General features: G+C 43.5%; 2 protein-coding genes across 2 annotated transcripts; one reads left to right on the top strand and one right to left on the bottom strand.

The window, feature by feature from the left end:
* Window positions 1-3,485: 3,485 nt before the first annotated feature.
* Window positions 3,486-6,873, top strand: rfc3 (replication factor C (activator 1) 3). The gene is made up of 9 exons (XM_086177241.1): window positions 3,486-3,873; window positions 4,143-4,280; window positions 4,739-4,806; window positions 4,943-5,040; window positions 5,188-5,369; window positions 5,513-5,649; window positions 5,730-5,828; window positions 6,373-6,442; window positions 6,521-6,873. The coding sequence occupies exons 1-9, from the start codon at window positions 3,787-3,789 to the stop codon at window positions 6,710-6,712; spliced, it is 1,071 nt and encodes a 356-aa protein (XP_086033367.1). The 5' UTR covers window positions 3,486-3,786; the 3' UTR covers window positions 6,713-6,873.
* A 133-nt stretch (window positions 6,874-7,006) lies between these two features.
* kl (klotho) lies at window positions 7,007-18,879 on the bottom strand. The gene is made up of 13 exons (XM_086177240.1): window positions 18,090-18,879; window positions 16,541-16,971; window positions 16,381-16,460; window positions 15,688-15,850; window positions 15,216-15,321; window positions 13,518-13,667; window positions 12,767-13,002; window positions 11,793-11,988; window positions 10,142-10,320; window positions 9,375-9,482; window positions 9,164-9,269; window positions 8,292-8,418; window positions 7,007-8,089 (listed from the first exon to the last, which is right to left on the bottom strand). The coding sequence occupies exons 1-13, from the start codon at window positions 18,870-18,872 to the stop codon at window positions 7,755-7,757; spliced, it is 3,000 nt and encodes a 999-aa protein (XP_086033366.1). The 5' UTR covers window positions 18,873-18,879; the 3' UTR covers window positions 7,007-7,754.
* Between the last annotated feature and the right edge of the window lie 971 nt (window positions 18,880-19,850).

The following is a 19,850-nucleotide window of genomic DNA, read 5'->3' on the forward strand; positions in this document are numbered from 1 at the left end:
ACGTGATCTTGCTTTTTTTTTTTTTTTTTTTTTTATCTATTCCTAATATTTTCTAATTTATTTCCCATGAACAGACTGTGTAATCAACCATACAGTAAGGTTTAATGCAGGATGCGACTTCGACAAAACGGCAGATTTGAAAGCAAGTAATGATAAATATGGTCCGTTACGTAGATGGAAAACTGCCATAGCCTCCTCAAAGCCGATGGTTTATTAAAAGAATTCTTGTCTTTTTTTCTTTTTTTTTTTTTTTTCTAAATGACACCAAGAGCCAAAACTTCCATCCGTCAATCAGACGTACATATGGAACATTTCCATGTGAGGAAAACATGACAGAAACACAAAATATGCAATAATACAACAGCACCCTCCCACATACACACATACACAAATTACTAACTCTGTATCTTGTACTTGAAATGCAGTCAGGAAACATCTGAAGAAAATTCAGGTTAATGAAATACGATAAAAACGTATAAATCAGACAGCAAGTAAAAGTAAATGCCATGTTAAGAGCACAGAACAAATCACTGGTATAGAAAAGTGAAAACCCCTTTAGAAAGGCAAAATAATAATGAGAAAACAAGAATAAGTGTAAAGAAATGAATGTATAACTATAAGCAATAAAAATAATCCCACAATGACTAAATACTTCGTGTAAGAAAACAAACATACCTAACCAGCAGACCTTGAGTTTGCTTTTGAAAAGTCTGACTATCCTGAAGATGTAAAAGTGATTTATGAACCAATGAAAGGTTCTTGAAGTGTCTGTGGTTGGACACGCTGGAAAGCATGATTTCATCCGGTAGGATCATGCAGGAATATAAAAGATGCTGAACAGTTTTATCACTTCATGAAACTGAAAAAAGCTCAAGACTTTAAATAAAGGCTTCTTTGTCAGAGGAAGTTTATCAATTCCACCTGACACACTTTACCGGCTCCAGATGTTGAGCTGTCCTTCACTGCAGATGCAATGATGGATGCACATTAATTTAGCTCAAACAGGTATTTCAGTGTAAGCGGCAGCAGCCTGCAGAGACACGTTCGCCCATATATAACATTCCTGTTGCAGAGGTATAGCTACCTGGGTCAGGTTTGGAGCAAAGCGGCGCGGAGAAGGGCGAGACAAAGGAAAACAATGCAAGATCTGCCAGGAAGATTAAGACTTTAAAAGCTGCTTTGCGAAAAGGGATCACAGCCATCTCATATAGGATCTGTCTGTTATGGGACTTTAAAATAACAATATCTTTAATGAAAGCTAGCTATAAAAATATAGAGAAGTCAGCACTATGCAAGTTTTGCAATCTGGAATGTGTGCACTGCAAATAGAGGGTCATATGTGACTATCCATAAAACCTCATTTTGGCAACAAATAGGCGCATACATCCATATAGAGTCTGACAAGTTAAGATATGTAAAAGAAAACACGGCATTAGAATTCTTGTCAGCATTTCCTGACCCCTGCGGACAAATGAAACCAATCACAAGTAATGATTGGTTGTAAGTGAGACCGAATGGAAAAAAAACATACATATTCATATATAAAATTACTGATTTTACAATGCACGTTGCAGGAAGCGGTGGGAAGATCAGGAACATTTATGGATGGAACAGGAATTTTGTTTAAATTTTCACGTCTAAATTGCCATGGCCCGGTTTGACTCGGGGACAGAAGGATCCTTTGTTTCAGCTGCGCCGCATTATCTCACATACCTTAACTGGTTCACTGTCGATGATCTCTCTTCAGTGTAGATATGAACAGTGACACAATCTCTCGTCTGCTCTGACCATCTCCATCAAGATTATAATTCCGGGAGGCACCAGAAACAGACTAAGTGCCTTTCAACTCCCCACATCCCCACTGTTCTCCCAACTAGAGAGGTATTTTGCTCCATTCACAACATTATCTAGATCACACAGCTGTGAACTTCAAAGATGTGTGTTGAATTTGAATGATCTTAAACTTGTGTGTCATACAATTGGCAATTTCATAGTTTTAGTTTGGACAAAAAGAAAGACCTTTTGCAGGGTAAGCGGAATATTTTGTCAAGAGTTTAGCCGCATGTTGTTTGGATATTGAGGAAACAATGGATGTGCACATTAACATGTACAAAGGTGACGTGCACATGAGTGCAATGACACTATGTTGGCAAACAAAATTAATCATCATGAGAAGTTCAAGACATTTGCCAGAAAACAAACTGCATATATTACTACAGATCTCAAGTAAGATATGCAATTAACTTGTTTAATTGAGTACAATAGTGAGGGCTAACAAGTATGTCTCTAGCAAGACACATACTTGTGTGTCTGGAAGCATAGATACAAGCAAACCCTCAGAAAACCACGGCTTTCTATATCTGTTCACGAAAACTTTCAATTGATATTTTACTTGAGATTAATATGAATCCCTTTTACAATGCACTTTAATTAACTGAGGTTTTAACCAGCGGTTGGGAACCTTTGGCTCTTACGGTGACCGCATAGGGCTCACGGACAATTTTGAGTTGAAAAAAAAAAAAAAAATCAGTTTGGAACTGATTTTAAAATACATGGGATATTTCTTCATAATACAGTGTCATTTTAAAGTAAACAGAAATTAGTTTTGAGGATAAATTTCACGGGTCACCAGTCGGTCGGGTCGGGAACCGATGGCTTCCGAGCATGTCCGGGTCATTGTAAATATAAAGAATTTTTTTTTTTTTTTAATGAACATAAGTAGTATAAACAGATAAACATTTGTACAATTAAACATGGCTAGGTAGAATCACATGTCAATGAAACAACCGGGTATGATGAAGCTAAGGACATACGGACATTCGTTCTGTATGTAATCACTTAACTGTACAAGTTAACAGTGTAAGGGTTTGTGAGAAATGTTTAATGCTGGACGAAAAAGAAATACAATGCATAAATAAATGAATAAACAAACAAATAAATAAATAAAATTGGAAAAAAAAACTTGCAAGGGGAATATAATTTGTATTTAACCCGTATTGTTTTGCGGGTCAAAAGTGACCCACTACCATGTTTAGCTGTAGAAAAAAAAACTTAACCTATTTTTTTCCAACTTGAAATTTTATGACTTTTCCTAAAGAGACCCAATAATTTGAAAAAGTGATACCTTTTTGTTTATGTTTCCATGTAGGCTGTACCCCACTAGGATACAAACATTGTCTTATGGGTCATTTTTGACCCGTAGGACAAGTGGAGTAAACACAATGTTAAGATCGCAAGAGGGTTAACTTGGTCACAAGGAATCTCAGACAACAAACGGTATATTATATATATATATATGGATCTTTCCATAAAGGTAAAGAAATTAATTTTATCAGATAGCCCACTAGTTTATCGAAATAGGTGGCGAAAAGAAAAAAAGACGATGATGACCGTGCATCCCAGGCAGCGTGGACGGAGGAATTAGCATTTGGATCTGCGGTTTGTTTAATATGCAATGATAAAACTGCATCGATGAAACGGTCAAACATAAAGCGGCACTTCGAACAATACGCAGCACCAGAGGTCGCATTAAAAGTAAGACATTTTTAATTTATTACACCTTAAAAATACTATATGGCTCTCAATGAAACGTATTTAGAAATATTATTTCCTGACCATATTTTAGACCTCGTTAGCGACGATTCGACCTCGGTGCTTTCCGGCCTCTCCGGCGATCCGTAGACCGGCGCGGGCTGGGCGAATCGTATTTCGCGGGAAACAACGTCAGCTAGCGACGAACCTCCCGCTCCAAACGCAGAAATTATCCTGGTGCGAAGCGCGGCCAAAATGAGTTTATGGGTGGACAAATATCGACCAAATTCTCTCGGGAAACTCGACTATCACAAAGAACAAGCTGCTCAACTGAAAAACCTGGTAGGACAACGCTGTTGTCGTCGTGGTGATGTCTTGCTAGCAGTAGCATTAGCATCACAGTAGCCGCAGCAAGCGGTGTTGCTTACCTGGATGCTTTTGTTGTGTATATCAATGAGCGACGGTTGTTATTATGGTGTAAATACAAGCTACGATCTTGATTAATACCTGCCAATGTTATACAGAGGAATCGGGAAAAATTAATTCACCGGAGGAGCGAGTGTGCATCCCCGCAGTGTTTTGATCCCTCGGTGTGTGTTTGGATGTTTCAGGTCCAATGTGGTGATTTCCCACACCTGCTGATTTACGGTCCTTCGGGCGCAGGAAAGAAGACCCGAATCATGTGTCTGCTGAGGGAACTTTACGGAGCTGGAGTGGAAAAGCTTCGCATAGAACACCAGACGATCACGGTGAGACAGACGATATGAAAACACACCCACTAGATCCAGTGTGTGATCTGCTTCCCGTTGAACGGGAGCACCATCGGAACTCATCTGCTGTTTCTTTAGTCTTAATTAGCTAGAATTAGTTCAAAAAATATTCTCACAAATAATATTTTGCCCCTGCAAGACAGTAAGACCTCAAGCCTCATTTATTTGATGTATTTATATTTTTATCCTAGTGTATCATTTGTAAGTTTTGTACTTTGCTTTTCCCATATTCTTCTATTATTACTACTTGCACACATTTCTTCCTTGTAATGTTGATGTGACAATGGAATTCCCCATCGTGGAATCAATAAAGTCAATCTAATAGAAAGTGCATGTTGCAAGTTGATAGTGGATCATGATTTTAAACTGATAATAATAATCGAACACACTGACCACACAAACCTTGTTTTAGTTGTGACTTGCGGTTTTGTTCCCAGGCACCCTCAAAAAAGAAAATCGAGGTAAACACAATAGCCAGCAACTACCACCTGGAAGTCAATCCCAGGTAAAATACCTAAACATTGTCTGCTCTGAAACTATTCGCTCCCTTTCTTTTGAATAATACTCCCGGTCTAATTGACGTTACATGACTTTTAGGTGCCATTTAGCTTTTAAGTATTTTCTCTTCTGTTGTCAAATAGTGATGTGGGAAACCAGGACCGTGTGGTGATTCAGGAGCTGATAAAAACTATGGCTCAGTCCCAGCAGATTCAGTCCAGCACCCAGAGAGAGTTCAAAGGTGGGAACACACAACACATTTAATGGCAGGCTTTCCTGGAAAGTCTGGTTTGTTTCTCGATCCCGAATCTTTCTCAACCACAAATTGAATTACACAGATAATGCCCGACGCCCCGTCTCATCGTAATCCGCTTTATTTTGCTGTCAGTGGTGTTGCTAACAGAAGTGGACCGACTCACAAAGGACGCCCAGCATGCCTTGCGTCGGACAATGGAGAAGTACATGGCCACTTGTCGTCTCATCCTCTGCTCAAACTCAACCTCCAAAGTGATCGGGCCGATCCGGAGCCGTTGTCTGGCAGTCCGAATTCCTCTGCCCAGCACAGAAGAGGTCAGACCGAGATGAAATTTACAGTGGGATTAGCAACGAAGTAAAACGTGCTCTATAGTATCCCCGCATTTTGCTGCACTATTTGAGTCACTGTTTACAAAACCTTTCCGTCCTTCTTTCCTCGTTTTAATTCCGTTTGCTAGGTATGTCACATTCTCACGTCAGTCTGTAAAAAGGAGGGTCTGATCCTCCCTCCTGAACTGGCCAAGCAGATCAGCGATAAGTCCGGTCGCAACCTCCGCAAAGCCCTTTTGATGTGCGAGGCCTGCAGAGTACAGCAGTAAGTCAGCGAAATTCCTGAAGCCTTTCCTGATTTAACGTGGACAGGATTTAACTTTACCTTCTAATTGCATTCTCCAGGTACCCGTTCTCAGTGGATCAAGATGTACCAGAGACCGACTGGGAAGTCTACCTCAGAGAAACCGCCAATGCCATCGTCAGCCAGCAGAGCCCTCAGAGGTAGGGATTAGCAAATACGATCGTTCTAGGTAACTACCTAGAAAACTAGGTAGAAAGCCATGTCATTTCTGGCAATTCACTCATAGTTCTGCTATGTTATGCTTGGTAGCTATCATATGGAATCAGCAGAATTTCTTGTTTTTGTAGGGGTAGAGGTCTGATCCCCTGCTAGCACCTGTCATATGCACTTGGTTCTCATGTTTTGTAGCTGGAGCTGTGTGCCAGTGTAGCTCGAACTCACTAGGACAGTAGCTGGTGATGGTCAGTCTTTCTCAGGCCATCATTAAATCCAGATGAATTGAATGGTGGTTGATGGATTGGAGTGGGCGATTCTGAATCTTACTGTAGTGGTCGCTGTGCAGTCACACGTTGCGTTTTATGACCGCAGCTCTGTATGTCCGGCACAGTCAGCGCTCCATGCGAAGATGTGGTTGGCGGGGAAAATGTTATTGTGGGATATAGTTAAAAGGTGCACTAGAAAGAAACAAAATAACCAAAAATGGTCTGGTATTTTGTCATAACTGATTGCTGAATCCATCTCCAGGTTAATGGAGGTGCGAGGCCGGCTGTACGAGCTGCTGACCCACTGCATCCCCCCCGAGATCATCATGAAGGTGCTGCTCACGGACCCTCCCTCCACTGAATTAATATTCCTCTTTGGTCACCTAACATGCCGATCGATCCTCCCACAGGGTTTGGTCACAGAGCTGCTGAGTAACTGCGACGGCCACCTGAAGACGGAGGTGGCGCACATGGCGGCCTACTACGAACACAGACTGCAGCTGGGCAGCAAGGCCATCTACCACCTGGAGGCCTTCGTTGCCAAGTTCATGGCCATCTACAAGAAGTTCATGGAGGACGGTCTGGATGCCATGATGTTTTGATTCCGGAACGCAGCTTGTTTTCTACACTCTGATCGAGAAAGACATTTCAGCGTGTATTTCGCAACATCTCGGAAATGGGCTTGATGACCAAAATTGGAGCCAGTAAGCAATTCCATTAGACCGTGACAATAAATGAATCATGAAACGTGTGGAGTCGGTGTCTGATGTCTGCAAGATGGACTTGGGAAGTGTGATGTCAAACAAACTGATCCATCAAATCGGAGTTAAGAGCTTATCAGCAGATCCTCCTCTTCTCAGTATGAGCAGAACAGATAGATCAACAGGACACAAGTCTTTTGGGCAAATTTGGTATTTGAAGGCATGATATTGTGGCAAAAACAGGGTTCTATTATTATTGTACTACACATAGAAAAAAATCTTTGAAGGTGTTTCCCAGCTTTGTACACTTAATGTTTCAAGATTTTAGTTTTAGATTTTTATCCTACTTCTGAAAGCAAAGCACAGTAAAATGAACACACATTATGATCACATCCTCTGTGTTCCATCCACCTGCTGCCACAGGAACAAGTAAATCAAATGAACTTTATCTTTTACTTCCACAACAAGAAGATCTAGCAGCATGATGGTGTAGAAGCAAAAAACAAGAAAACGCTCACAATCCGAGAATTTATAAACAGCTGATGTACAACTTTCCATGTGCTCTGCAGGGAAGACCTGCACCTGTCAGTTCTCGCAGCATCTTTGGAACCTAGTAATTCATGTAACTTTTACCTGATCCTTCAAATCCGGTCTCGGTTTTTAAAACCAAAACCCGTGACTGTAGAATTTCCCCTCGTACAGCAAATATGGCCAACCTGATTGTTCCTTATCAGGGTTCGAGGACATGTTATCTTTATCTTAGTGATGTGATCAGAGACTTGTTTACATTAAAAAAATATTCTTAATATGAAGTGCATAAGCGGCTTGTGGATTTTCTTAAATTTAAAAACAGCCTTTCAGATTAAATAAGTTGAAAACAAACATATGCATATATCATTTAAAAGCCAAGACTAACCGTCAAGTGGAAACCAAGCGGAGAACCTCAGTAACACTCCTTGCGTCTCTTGGCCACACAGTAGACGATGAGGCCCAGAGTGATCAGCACCCCAGAGCCCACCAGAGTCAGAAAGGCCACCACGGGCCTCTTGACCAGCACGTTGCAGCCCGGGCAAGGCTGCGGCCGACTGGGACACTGCTGCGCCGGAGCCCCCTGGATGGGGAAGCCGTTGTGCCGGATGATGTTGTGATAGTTGGAGAGAGAGGCCTTGACGATGACCTCGTCGTGCACGTGGCCGTACAAGCCGAAGCCGGGGTCCCTCTGGTCACTCAGGGCGTAGGCAAAGTAACCCTTCAGATTGACGCCGTCCAGAGCGTACGCTGAAGGGGCGGAGGAAAAACACCGGTGTGTATCGAGTGCAGACCTCAGTTTGATATTTTTAATTGACTCGAATCTAAATATTGGAGGGGCGGTGGCTGAAACGCCTCTCTCTCTGTGGAGGCCACGTGACGGGAGTTGCATATTTGTTGCAGAAGAAAGGCCATTAATGTGCGTCGGGGAAACATCGCCGACACGTCTCACCTTTCAGCGCCTCGTTGATATAGTTGTACAGGTAATAGACCCTCAGGCTGTCCTTGAAGCGGGCCGGGTCCTCCTGGACCCCGTTGGCCATCACGTAGACCGGGACGTCGCTGTAATGCTCCTTCACCTTCAACAGCAGAGGACCGTCGTCATATTGGGTCTGTTGGAGCTCCTGGCAAGCTCACACCTGACGGCTCTGACAGCCGTCTTACCTTTTGACTATTTGAAATTTTTACTTCATTCATATATTATATATATGTATACTCGGGCTCGCAGGGCTGCCGGAACCTATCCCTGCTGTCATTGGCCAAGGAGCTGCACCGGTCACCAGTTGATCGTAGCCGTTCACCCTCTCATTTACACAAAATGTCCGTATCTTATCATATGGAGGCATTCACGCGTCTGGGCAATTTAGAATCTCCAATGAGCCTGCGGCATGGTTTTGGACCAGGAGGAAACCCACGCAAACAAAGGGAAAACATGCAAAGCTCACACACAAAGGGCTCAGAAATCAGAATTCGTATTCCTTGTCAGAATCAAACCAGGAACCTTCTTGAGGAGGAGGCCCGTTGGCCCTTCACCACACTTCAATACTAACTATTATTATTTGTTCTGTTTTGGGCGGGGTATGATTCATTGTTCAGAGTTTGGTTTGTAGTACTTTTAATTGCTGTAGTAGTAGTAGTTGTAGAACAGTTGACATATTCACATTTGCCCTGAGTCAAATTGGGATTTTTGCATTCACTCTTGTGGGAAAGAATGATAATAGTAATAATAATAATTGCTGATATTCCCCCTCACAGAAACAGTCTATCTTCTTATAATTTTCCATGCACACAAACAAAAAAAATATCTCAAATGCATCCGCTCACCCAGTTGAGCGCCTTCCTTAGACCCCAGGGCACCACGGGCCGGGGGGACATGATCCAGGTGGTGTCAATCATGTGCTGGACCTCCAGCATGGCCGTGTAGGTGTACCTGTGGACGCGCATCACAAAAAGACACCAGGCTTAACGCGTCACGCAAACCGGCGGCCTTTTCTCCGGTCCGAGCGAAGGCAAAGAAGGAGAAGGGTGATCTTACGAGTCCTCTTTGGCGTGAGTCACCAGCTTGGTGCTGAAGTGGCTGATGGCAAAAAAGTCATACGTCCCCTTGACCAGCTGCCTGTCCTCTTCGTTGAACACCGGCAGGCTGCAAACAAACAGTCACACGGCACGTGACGGTAACGGACGGCTCGATACAAACCAGCGTTCGATTCCGGGGCCGACAAACCTTTTCACCTCTAAATCCCCTGCGGCGCCTTTGGGGATGCAAAGCTTTTCCTCGCAAATCGGAAAAATTCACTATGAATCCAGATGTTATACAGCTGCTGTTTTTGACACTACATTTTTTTTCCACAAAGTCCATTCCGGCAGGCAGATTTCTTTTTTGCAAATAAACTCAAATGTTGGCATTAAGGGATATTTTGACTCGGTGGCACGGCAACTAAAACTAAATTGAGTGACACTCGAATTATTCATTCATTGATTAGCAATACCGCTTCTCCTGCATTCGTGGTGATGGAGTGGGGCCGGAGCCCGTCCCTGCTGTCAGTGGGTGAAAGTCGGGGTTCACCCTGGACCTGTTAGCATTCAATCACACAGCCACATATAGAGATACGCAGCAATTCACTCTTTCATTCTCAGTCTGGGCAATTTAGGGTCTCTCCATGTTTTTGGACTGTGGAAGGAAAATGCAGAACCCACACGGACAGGTGGAGAACATGCAAACTCCAGCTAGGGACCTCCTTGCCGCGAGGCGCGAGCGCTAATCCACTTCAAATATATGGATTTAAAATGCAAGATTCGTACTCGAGTGAGTTTAGCTGCCGCAGCCAGCTCCTCATCCCCAGAGGATAGTCCCCGCTGCCGAAGATGGGCTCCGCGAACCAGCCGACGCGGAAATCCAAAACCCTTTTGGCCGGTTCCACGTCCTCGCGGCTGAAGGAAAAGGCCGGTTCCACCCAGTCCATGTGCAGGGCCAGGGACACCTGAGGAGCCACAAGGAGTGTGAACGGTTCCATCCCGAGACATGGATTCTAACCCGGTATTTACTGTGTTTGTAAAAGTTGTGCGAAAGAAGTTATATTCCATGAGCAGGTTTAACATACTGACAAATGAAATGAAAGAGTTCACTCATTTTCTACTGTAATGTTTGCAAAACTGATTTTTAAGTTGTCTTTTTTCTGTAAAGTGTTTTTTTAAGTGCAATGTTTGGATTTTTCCCTTTAAATACAGACCCATGCGCTGAGCAACGTGTCACATTGTCCAAACTAGGGCGTCTATAGCGACCCTGTGTGGCCATATGTTGTACTTGACCTGAGAATGTCACATTTTGAATCATCTTACGTAGAATGATGTGCATTGTCAGCCCTGAAATTCAGCATAATTACAATAAACAAAAGTAGGGGGTAGGAAAGAGATAATATCGGTGAAATAAAAATGTAAAAAAATTGTTTCAAAGTCAAAATTATTTGAAATAGCTGAAAAACCAATAGGTTTTCTGCATTACATTACATTACAGTCATTTAGCACAGTATTTCCAAACCTTTTTTTGAGCCACGGCACATATTTTACATTAGAAAAATCACAGGGCACACCACCAAATAAATATGTCAAAAACATCTTTTACCGAAATAGAATGAAACCGTAGTCTCAATTTACTTAGTGTGAATTTTAATGTATCTAATATCTGTAGATTCATCAAGTTGCAATGCAAAATTTCCCACTGGTGTGCAACTTTTCCAGAACACTTTTTACGATGTCTGAAGACATGTCATCAATATGTCTGGAAATGGTATTATTTGAGAGAACTCTGGCTATTTCTTTATCAACGCCAGAGGCGAGCATTTCTTCTACAATGATTTTGCCGGCAGGTAGTGTTAATGTTTTGCTACGGTGTGTGGCTGTTTGAATTTAGAGATGAGTTCAGCAACTTTGCAGCGAGCTTTCAACGCTTTCTCACTCGTCTTGGTAGTTTTCAACAATGCTGCCAGTTTGTTTACACAGATACAACTACTTTTTATTTTAAAAATGTATCACGCAAAGCGTCACTAATCGCTCTGATACACAGATGCACAGGTTAATTCACTACCCGTTGCCATCGAATGGGCACTCTGCCCACATAGACATAGGAAGACACATTATTTGCGTTAGATAACTAATTTTCGGACCAATCAGGTGAAAGTGGGCATTTTTCCAGGACACACCTGATGATCTCTCACGGCACACTAATGTGCCGCGGCACAGTGGTTGGGAAACACTGATTTAGCACACGCTTTTATCCAAAGCAACTTACAAAAATTGCAATTCAATAACCGAAGATCCGAATTGCCAGTAGTCGTTATTCATAATTCACCACTCTACCAAATAGCCATCTCAAAACCATATACATACATACATTCATGTCTTCACACATGCAATTTCTCAATGCAAATGTAGGAAGGTGCTGCGTAACGCTGACCTGTCCCCTCTGTGAGTGTCTGAACTCGCAGTCGTAGGCGTGCCAGGCCAGAGCGTGGGCCCGCAGCATCTGGTGGCCCTCCTCGTAGCTCACCATCTCGTCGTTTGGCTCGTTCAGCGTGATCCACATCTTCACGTGGGCACCCAGCTCTCTGTAGCAGAGCCTGGCGTAGTCAGCGAAGGCCTCCGGTGTCTCCCTGGGGGAAAGCGAACGTCCAATATCGACATTTATATCACTTTAGTTTCTTATTCAGTAATCAACTTTATCATCAGGACCCTTCATTTCATTGTTTGGTACTTTCAGATTACTATTACAAAACAAAGTCTATTTCTATGCATACCAATCACCTTATATCTGGGTTTGGAAATTAATCTATAAGGGGCTGGAGGCCAATGGGGAGGTACCCAAAAAATTGACATTTTGACATTTGAAATATAAGTATTCACTGGAATAGATACGATCAGGTGCCGAATATTGATTAAGAATGAGAAACGTATTGCCTTAAAAAACACCCTTTGGAAAAAAAAAATGAAAACCAGCAGAAAACTGCCTGAAAATCATCACAAATCCCTCACTGTCATCTAATGTATGCGCAGAATATAGTATTACACAAGTCCGAAGGGGAAATATAGACATAAATGTGGCGCAAAACATTGCATTGATATTTAAGAAAATGTAAATATATAATGTATGAATCCAAGACTGGTTGGCTCCCATCCTCATTTATATTCAGCTCCTTCCTTTTTTGGACAACATATGTATTGAACAATGTGAATATTGGCAAAATAGATGAAAACAGAATTTTGAAAGAGGCGTGTTTTTACGGATCAGGTCGAATCCCGGTACTTTCCATGGGTTTTACAAAACCCTCTCGGCAGGAAGCGACAGTGAAGGCTCAGAATCAGGTGGGGCGGGAAGGTCAAAGGTCGCTCAGGTGGAGACCTTTGACCTTTGACCTTTGGGGGGCGACCGACCTGTTGAGCCACTTGTTGGTGCCGTCCAGCGGCGCCGGCAGGCTGCTGCGCAGGCGGGTGTGGTGCCACAGCGTGACCACGGGCGTGACGTTGGCCCGCAGCAGCTGGCGGGTGAAGCAGCGGTAGTAACCCAGCAGGGTGGCGTTTGGACGAGACACGTCGCCCGTCGGCACCACGGCCGACCAGTTCAGGGAGAAGTGGAAGTGGGTGACGCCCACCTTCTGGATCTCATCCACCTGAAGCACAGCAGGCGGAGATAAAGGCCCACAAAAGTGGGGGCTCTTTGGTCGTCAAATTTGGACGCAATTGTTTTGAAATTGATACGGTTTTCAAAACGGTTTGGCCAAAAGTGAACAGACAACGTGAAAACACACTGGAAGTGACCGGACGATGGATAAGAATCAATAGGGAATTACATAAATAGGAGAAAATTACAACTTTATACGTGTGAATGAATGAGTGCACGTTTGTATGTCTCAATATGTGAGACATTTTTATTAATCAATCTAAATTAAAATGTCAAACAAAAACAAATAAAACAAACAAGCAAACATGAGAATGCCAACTTCAAAATGATGTTTAAAACGTGCTCTCTGTAAAACCTCTAAACTTAACTAGAATTAAACCAGTGGTTCTTAAACACCATAAGATCTTCCCCCGACAGAACCTTCACACAAGAACCGGCCACAAGATTTTCAGGAAAGAATAATAATAAAGAAAGTCACTTCCAGACTCTGAGGACGGTGCCTACCTGCTGGCGGACGGTGGCGTAATCTGCACAGCGCGCTCCTCGGTGCAGGGCCGGGACGCTGAAGCCCTCCAGCTTCTTCAGCTCGCCGTTGTTCGAGATGTTCCACAGATACACGCTGGGGTCTGCAAACTGGCTGGGTGTGGTCTCCACCTGAGAGAACACACACTTGACGTCCCTCTCACACTGTGTGTGAGACGGAGTGTGTGCGCGCATGTGTGTGTGTGTGTGCTGGGTCATGTAGTTTATAATTCCCAGAGGTTTCTCGTCTGTGACTTGGACTTTCAGCATGAAACACTGGGTGGAAATAATGAATACTCTCCATGGCAACAATCAATAGGGGAGCAAATATATATATATATATATATATATATATATATATCGACAAATATCGTCCGCTAGAACTGCAAGTTCATTCTCGTTTTGACCCCGCCGGACTTTGTTCGAGGCTCCGAGGACATTTTCACAGACAAATCCAGCTGGAGAGTTCATTTGGGCGGCAGCTGTCTCTTTGTTTTGGAAAGCGGCTCCTCTCCCGAGTCTCAAAGTGAAGAACTAGTTTCCCCTCTGAACAGAAATTTTTCACCAAACCTGCAGGAATGCTCTGGTCCACAAACCGATGTGACCATTGCAGTTTAAAAAAAAAAAACCCTGAGAAGTCAATCTGATTGAAGAATTATATGAAGCTATTTATTTGTTCATTCATTCAATTTTTTTTATCATTTATTTATTCCATTTTATTTTATGGCTGTATTTATTTATCTTATTCAGTTAGTAAATTATTCATCTATTTAATTTTTTTATTTATTTATTCATTCATATATTTATGTATGTAAGTATTTATTGATGTGTTTATTTACTTATCATAAATGTATTTAATTTGTTTCACATGAATGAATTTTATTTAAACATTTATTCAGCCATTTATTGTTTTTTTACCCCATAATTTATTGATTTATTTACTTCATTTACTAATTTGTTTCATTTGCAAGCATGATGTACACTAATAAACATTGGAGTAGGCGTGCCAGAGTTAGCCAAGGGGTTCATTTTACATCTGTCGTGCCTTGGACAGATGGAACAGGGTCATCTGAGTCAAGGAATATGAACGGAGCTGCCATCATCATCATCATCATCATCATCATCATCATCATCATCATCACCGTCAAACACAAATTACCAGTCAAATGAAATGAGTAAAAGCGGTACGTCATCTTCTTCTCCTTTTGCTTTTCCCTTCAGGGGTCGCCACAGTAAATCCACCTTCTCCATCTAACCCTATTTTCTGTATCCGCCTCTCTCACCCAAACTACCTTCATATCCTCTCTCACTACCTATGTAATACTACTATCATTTAAAATGTATTGTGCCAATAGAAGATTGTTTATTGTTATTTATAAATATATCAATATGAAATGTATTTTCCAAGACGTGAGATCCCCCCCCAGTTTGTTTTTCTTCCTGTCACTTTCTAAGTCGGCTGTTCTTGTTTTGTTCTGGGTGTTTTCCCAGGATGCCCAGTTTCTTGGAAGCCGACTGGATGTTCTAATATTCGCTTTGTGGACGGAAAGTTAACTGAGTCATTTATTTAAGGAAGTGTCCCTGTTCATTATTATCTGACCTCTGCACCAAGTACAGACACACACCACACACATTTTTGCACTCTGAACACAAAACACACACACACACACACACACACACCTGTATGGAGTTTGCAGAGACACCCCAGGCGAAATCACAGGGAAAAACTCCTTGAGCCGGTCTGTTCTCTGGGAGTTCTGGGAATCCATTCCTCTGGATGACGTTCCTTCAGGATGACAAGAGCGCGCACACAAACACACACACACACACACACACACACACACACACACACACACACACACACACGTCATAAAAAGAAATGAGAGTGATAGTATCTGTGTGTGCATACTTGTATGTGCACGTATATGTGTCCCATTTTTATCCCAAAAGGTTGTTTCATGCATGTTTTTTTTTTTAATTGATTTATATATGTGATAATACATGATCTATCAACAGGTTGAATCTATTTTTTCCAAATATTTAAATTCAGAGCTTATCAAACAGTTTGTAATTTGGTTATTACACTGTGATTACTGTTGGTGTCAGTCTAAATGAACCTTGAGGTCAGCGGGGCGTTGCGAGGTGTGAGCACCTGTAAAAAGTCGCAGAAGTCTTGGGCTCCCTCTTCATGTCGGGGGTGTTGAAGTCCACGTAGTAGAGCCCTCGCCGGATCCCGTACTCCCGGTGCCACTCGAAGCCGTCAATCAGAGACCAGGCCGTGAAGCCGATGACGTTCACGCCGTCGGTGACGATGGCTGCGTGTTCGGAGGGCAGCTCACGGTTTACAGTGCATTTCAAACCATGAGATGTTTTACGACTTTGCAGACAAATACCCCTCTTTGGAAGAATTTATTTGAAAATTTATTTCAATTTAAATACCAGGAATTTGACCTCACGGAAAAAAAAGAGAATGAGATTTTGTTGAAATGATAGAAAATTGAAATTGAAAAGATTTTTTATTTTATGTTGCTTTATCATCACTAATTTTTAATGTTCACCTTATTTTTGTTGTTTATTTTGAAATAAACAAATAAAAAAAAATTAATAAACAAATTAAAAACAAATAAAGGTGATTGCAAATAAATTTGGAGGAAAAAAAACAAGAAAATTCAACAAACAAATTTATCCCTGACCCCGCCCCAAAAAAAGTACATACATCACAAAAATTAAAAAAGGAATTGAGTGAAAGTCAACTGACCTCTGCTCCGTCACTTTGGTTATTCAACAATCCTGATCATATGATTTGTGACAAGAAACGTCATCGTGGTTACAGAACATCACTCACATTTCAGCGCTTCTGCAATGAACCTCTTGAGATAGTACATGTGCTTCGGATCTTCAGTCTTGGTGTTGCCGAGGACGTACCTGGTTCGGGGAAACCGGAGAAGGTGAGACCTGATCCTAACACACACACACACACACACACACACAAATCGGACACCTACCAACCACTCTGCACAACAAAGATGGGCGGCTTGTCGTACTCGGCGTTGATCCAGTAGAGCAGCATCCTCAGGTCCAGGTCCTCTTGCTGGCCGAACTTCAGGCTGTCGTTGATGAGCTGGAAGCTGAGGGCCGGACCGTGGGAGAGGGCGAAGAAGTCGGCCGTCCCCCTCACCTGCTCCCTCTCCTCCCGGGTGAAGGAGGGCAGCCGCGAGCCCAGCCTGGCCTTCATGCACGGGGGGTAATCTCCGTCGGTGAACAGGGGCCGGGCGAACCAGCCCAGGACGTGGTCCAGGGAGCACTGGCACTCGTGCAGGCTCTCCAGGCGCGTGCGGCTGGGCTTGATCCAATGAGAAGCCAGCGCCATGGACAGCTTGCCCCGCTGCCAGGGCCGGTAGTGGCGGTCGTAGAGGTGCCACGCGGCGGCGTGGGCCTGCGGGACAACACGCACGGTTGATTGGCAGGTGGCGGCGAGCGAGGAGTGACAACTTTTATTTCTTTCAATGTGAGATATTATTATATTCTATTTCATTTATTATATTATATTATAAATTATGATATTAATTCAAGCCATTCCAGTCATTCACACATAACCGGCCCTTGTAACAGGGATTCGATAAAACCTTATTACTTTATATATATTGATATCATTATTATTTGCAATATCTCCACAACATCATTGTGCATGTGTAGATGTCCAGATGAGGGTGGGACGCAACATAATAATAATAGTAATAATAACCTAAACGTACAACAGACAATACTGATATCTTCATGCACACCTGCATGGCTTTGCATCACACAGGTGTAAAGCTGTAATAATAATAATTTACAATATATAATAATGATAATAATATGATAAACATGCCCAGATTTCTGCATTGTTTTTGTCTTAAATTGACTTTTCTGAAAGTAATCTTAAAGTGCATGTTAATCAGAGCTGCTTACAGGCATGACAAGAAAAATCTATTTTATTCTAATATATATATGTATGTATGTATGTATGAATATATAGGTGTAGCATATATAAATATATATATATGATTTTTTACCACTGTCACATTATGGTTTTTGTATTCTCTTTCAAATGTGTATTTTGTGCATATGTATATGTCTGTAGTGTCAAGTAAGCCTTATTTAAGGAGACTTGAATGAAATAATAATCTACTCTATTTAATGTGCCTTATATAAGAAAACATAAAAATACATATTTTGTAGTGCGCCTTAAATGAAATAATAAATTTTATTCAAGGCACCTTACTCAACACTGAAGGACATTGTATGGTCAAATACACAAAATACAATTTTAAATGAATCCATCAAACCAAAACCAGTAAAAGTGAAAAAGTAGTAAAAAAGGAAAAAATATAAATAGGCTACACACACACACACACACACACATATCCATACAATTTGTTTACATATAAAGTGAAAAGGGAGTTGTCGTCCAGTATTATTATATTATTATTATTATTACTATTATTGTTATCATTATTATTATTTTATGCTTAAGTGAAAATTTGACTGGGCAAAGAGGTGGGACCGGATCACCTTGAGGAGGTTGTGTCCCACACGGAAGGGCAGATCGGGGTCGTTCTTGATCCCGGGCGCGACCACCCCGGTGCCGTAGCCGTGCCGGGCCACCACGAACGGGTTGTCGATGGTGATCCAGTACTTGACGTCCGTGCCGAAGGCGCGGAAGCAGAAGTCTGCGTAGTCCCTGAAGATGCCCACCATCTCGGGGTTGCTCCAGCCGCCCAGGCTCCGCTGCAGGTGCTCGGGCAGGTCCCAGTGGTGGAGGGTCACCACGGGCTCCACCCGCTTCTCCCGCAGCCTCCGGATCAGCGTCCGGTAGTAGTTGGTGCCGAGCGCGTTGTAGCTCCCGCGGGTGCCGTTGGGGAAGATCCGGGCCCAGGACAGCGAGAAGCGGTAGTGGCTCACCCCGAGCTGCTCGATGGCGCGCACGTCGGCGTGGACGTTGTGGTAACTGTCGCTGCCCACGTCGCCCGTGGCCATGCGGTTCCCGCCGCGCGTAAAGGTGTCCCACACGGACAGGCCCTTGCCGTCCTTGTCGAAGGCGCCCTCCACCTGGTACGCCGCCGTGCCCGCCGCCCACATGAACCCCGGCGGGAAGGTGCCGTAGAGGAAGGCGCCGTCGCCCGGATACGGCAGCCGCCCGAAGCGCGCCCACGTCCGCAGGCCGCCGCGGGGCTTCGCGTCCGCGACGGTCACGGCCAGGACGAGCAGGACTAGCAGGAGGAGGAGGGGGACGCACGGACGGCGGCTCATGGTGCCCCGCTGGCCTCGGATGACGGCCGGGGGCCCGCTCCGCATTTCACGGGTGGACGGGGTGGACGTGGGATCCGACCTGTCAATCATTACCCGGAGCACCTGACGCGCGGAGGGCTCCGCGGGTCACGTGATCCACCGTCTGCAGGGAGGGGGTCAGTGAGCGATACAGCCATTAAATACATTTGCACACGCTCACACGCACGCACAGCAACTTGTTTTAATCTGGCGGACGTGGGGGGCGTGGGAGTGGGATGACCCAGGTGCGAGAGGTGCATTAACCATCCCTCCGACGCACGGACATCCTTTATGCACGTCCAAACTTCAGGTGGGGGGGGAAGGGGGGCGTGAGGAAGAGGGGAGGGTGCCTACACACACACACACACACACCAACATCATCATCATCAAACCTTATCTTTCTGTGGCTCAGGGCGGTTGCTTGGAAACTCAAGCCTTTTAACGCTGGCCAGCTTGGGCCCTCCTGCTCAGGTGTGTGTGTGTGTGTGTGTGTGTGTGTGTGTGTGTGTGTGTGTGTGTGTGTGTGTGTGTGTGTGTGTGAGCAACGCATCCGAGGCGGTGAAAACCATTGCACTATAAACTGTCAATTCTGGACACTGGATGAATTGAATTGTGGACACTAATCTGCGGTAACATTTGTTTGCTTCATCTTAAAATGAACGGCGCCTGATTTGATATCCCATTTGTTGTTATCACATTTGAAGTTACTGAAAGTAAGTTACGACTGAGACGTAACATTTAAAGCTGTAACAATTTTAACAATACAATAGAAGATTCTTATGATGCTATTAAAGAAAACCTTTTGTGAGGTTACATCGTCGAGATCGGCACATGCTTTATCAGTTCACATGTTTTTTTTTTACATCGAAAGCTTTTATAATGAATTTAAGAGGATAACTCCGTAGAGGTCCTATCTAAAAATGACTATTTCAAGTTAATTAAGACTTCTATACCTGTGGTCCCCAAACTACGGCCCGGGGGCCGGATACTGCCCGCCTCCACATT

Source organism: Fistularia commersonii, chromosome 29 (assembly GCF_037954325.1).
Source record: "Fistularia commersonii isolate RoL2024-O1a breed Wild chromosome 29, RoL_Fcom_v1.0, whole genome shotgun sequence".
NCBI classification, from domain to species: Eukaryota; Metazoa; Chordata; class Actinopteri; order Syngnathiformes; family Fistulariidae; genus Fistularia; species Fistularia commersonii.

Excerpts from the sequence above, each read along its gene's own strand:
- kl (XM_086177240.1), bottom strand. The coding sequence starts at position 18,872 with ATGCGGAGCGGGCCCCCGGCCGTCATCCGAGGCCAGCGGGGCACCATG. Across the intron at positions 13,668-15,215 it reads TCTCTGCAAACTCCATACAG|GTGGAGACCACACCCAGCCA; the intron begins GTGTGTGTGTGT and ends GTGTTCTCTCAG. Across the intron at positions 9,270-9,374 it reads ACTCACGCCAAAGAGGACTC|GTACACCTACACGGCCATGC; the intron begins GTAAGATCACCC and ends GCGCGTCCACAG.
- rfc3 (XM_086177241.1), top strand. The coding sequence starts at position 3,787 with ATGAGTTTATGGGTGGACAAATATCGACCAAATTCTCTCGGGAAACTC. Across the intron at positions 4,807-4,942 it reads CACCTGGAAGTCAATCCCAG|TGATGTGGGAAACCAGGACC; the intron begins GTAAAATACCTA and ends GTTGTCAAATAG. Across the intron at positions 5,829-6,372 it reads AGCCAGCAGAGCCCTCAGAG|GTTAATGGAGGTGCGAGGCC; the intron begins GTAGGGATTAGC and ends ATCCATCTCCAG.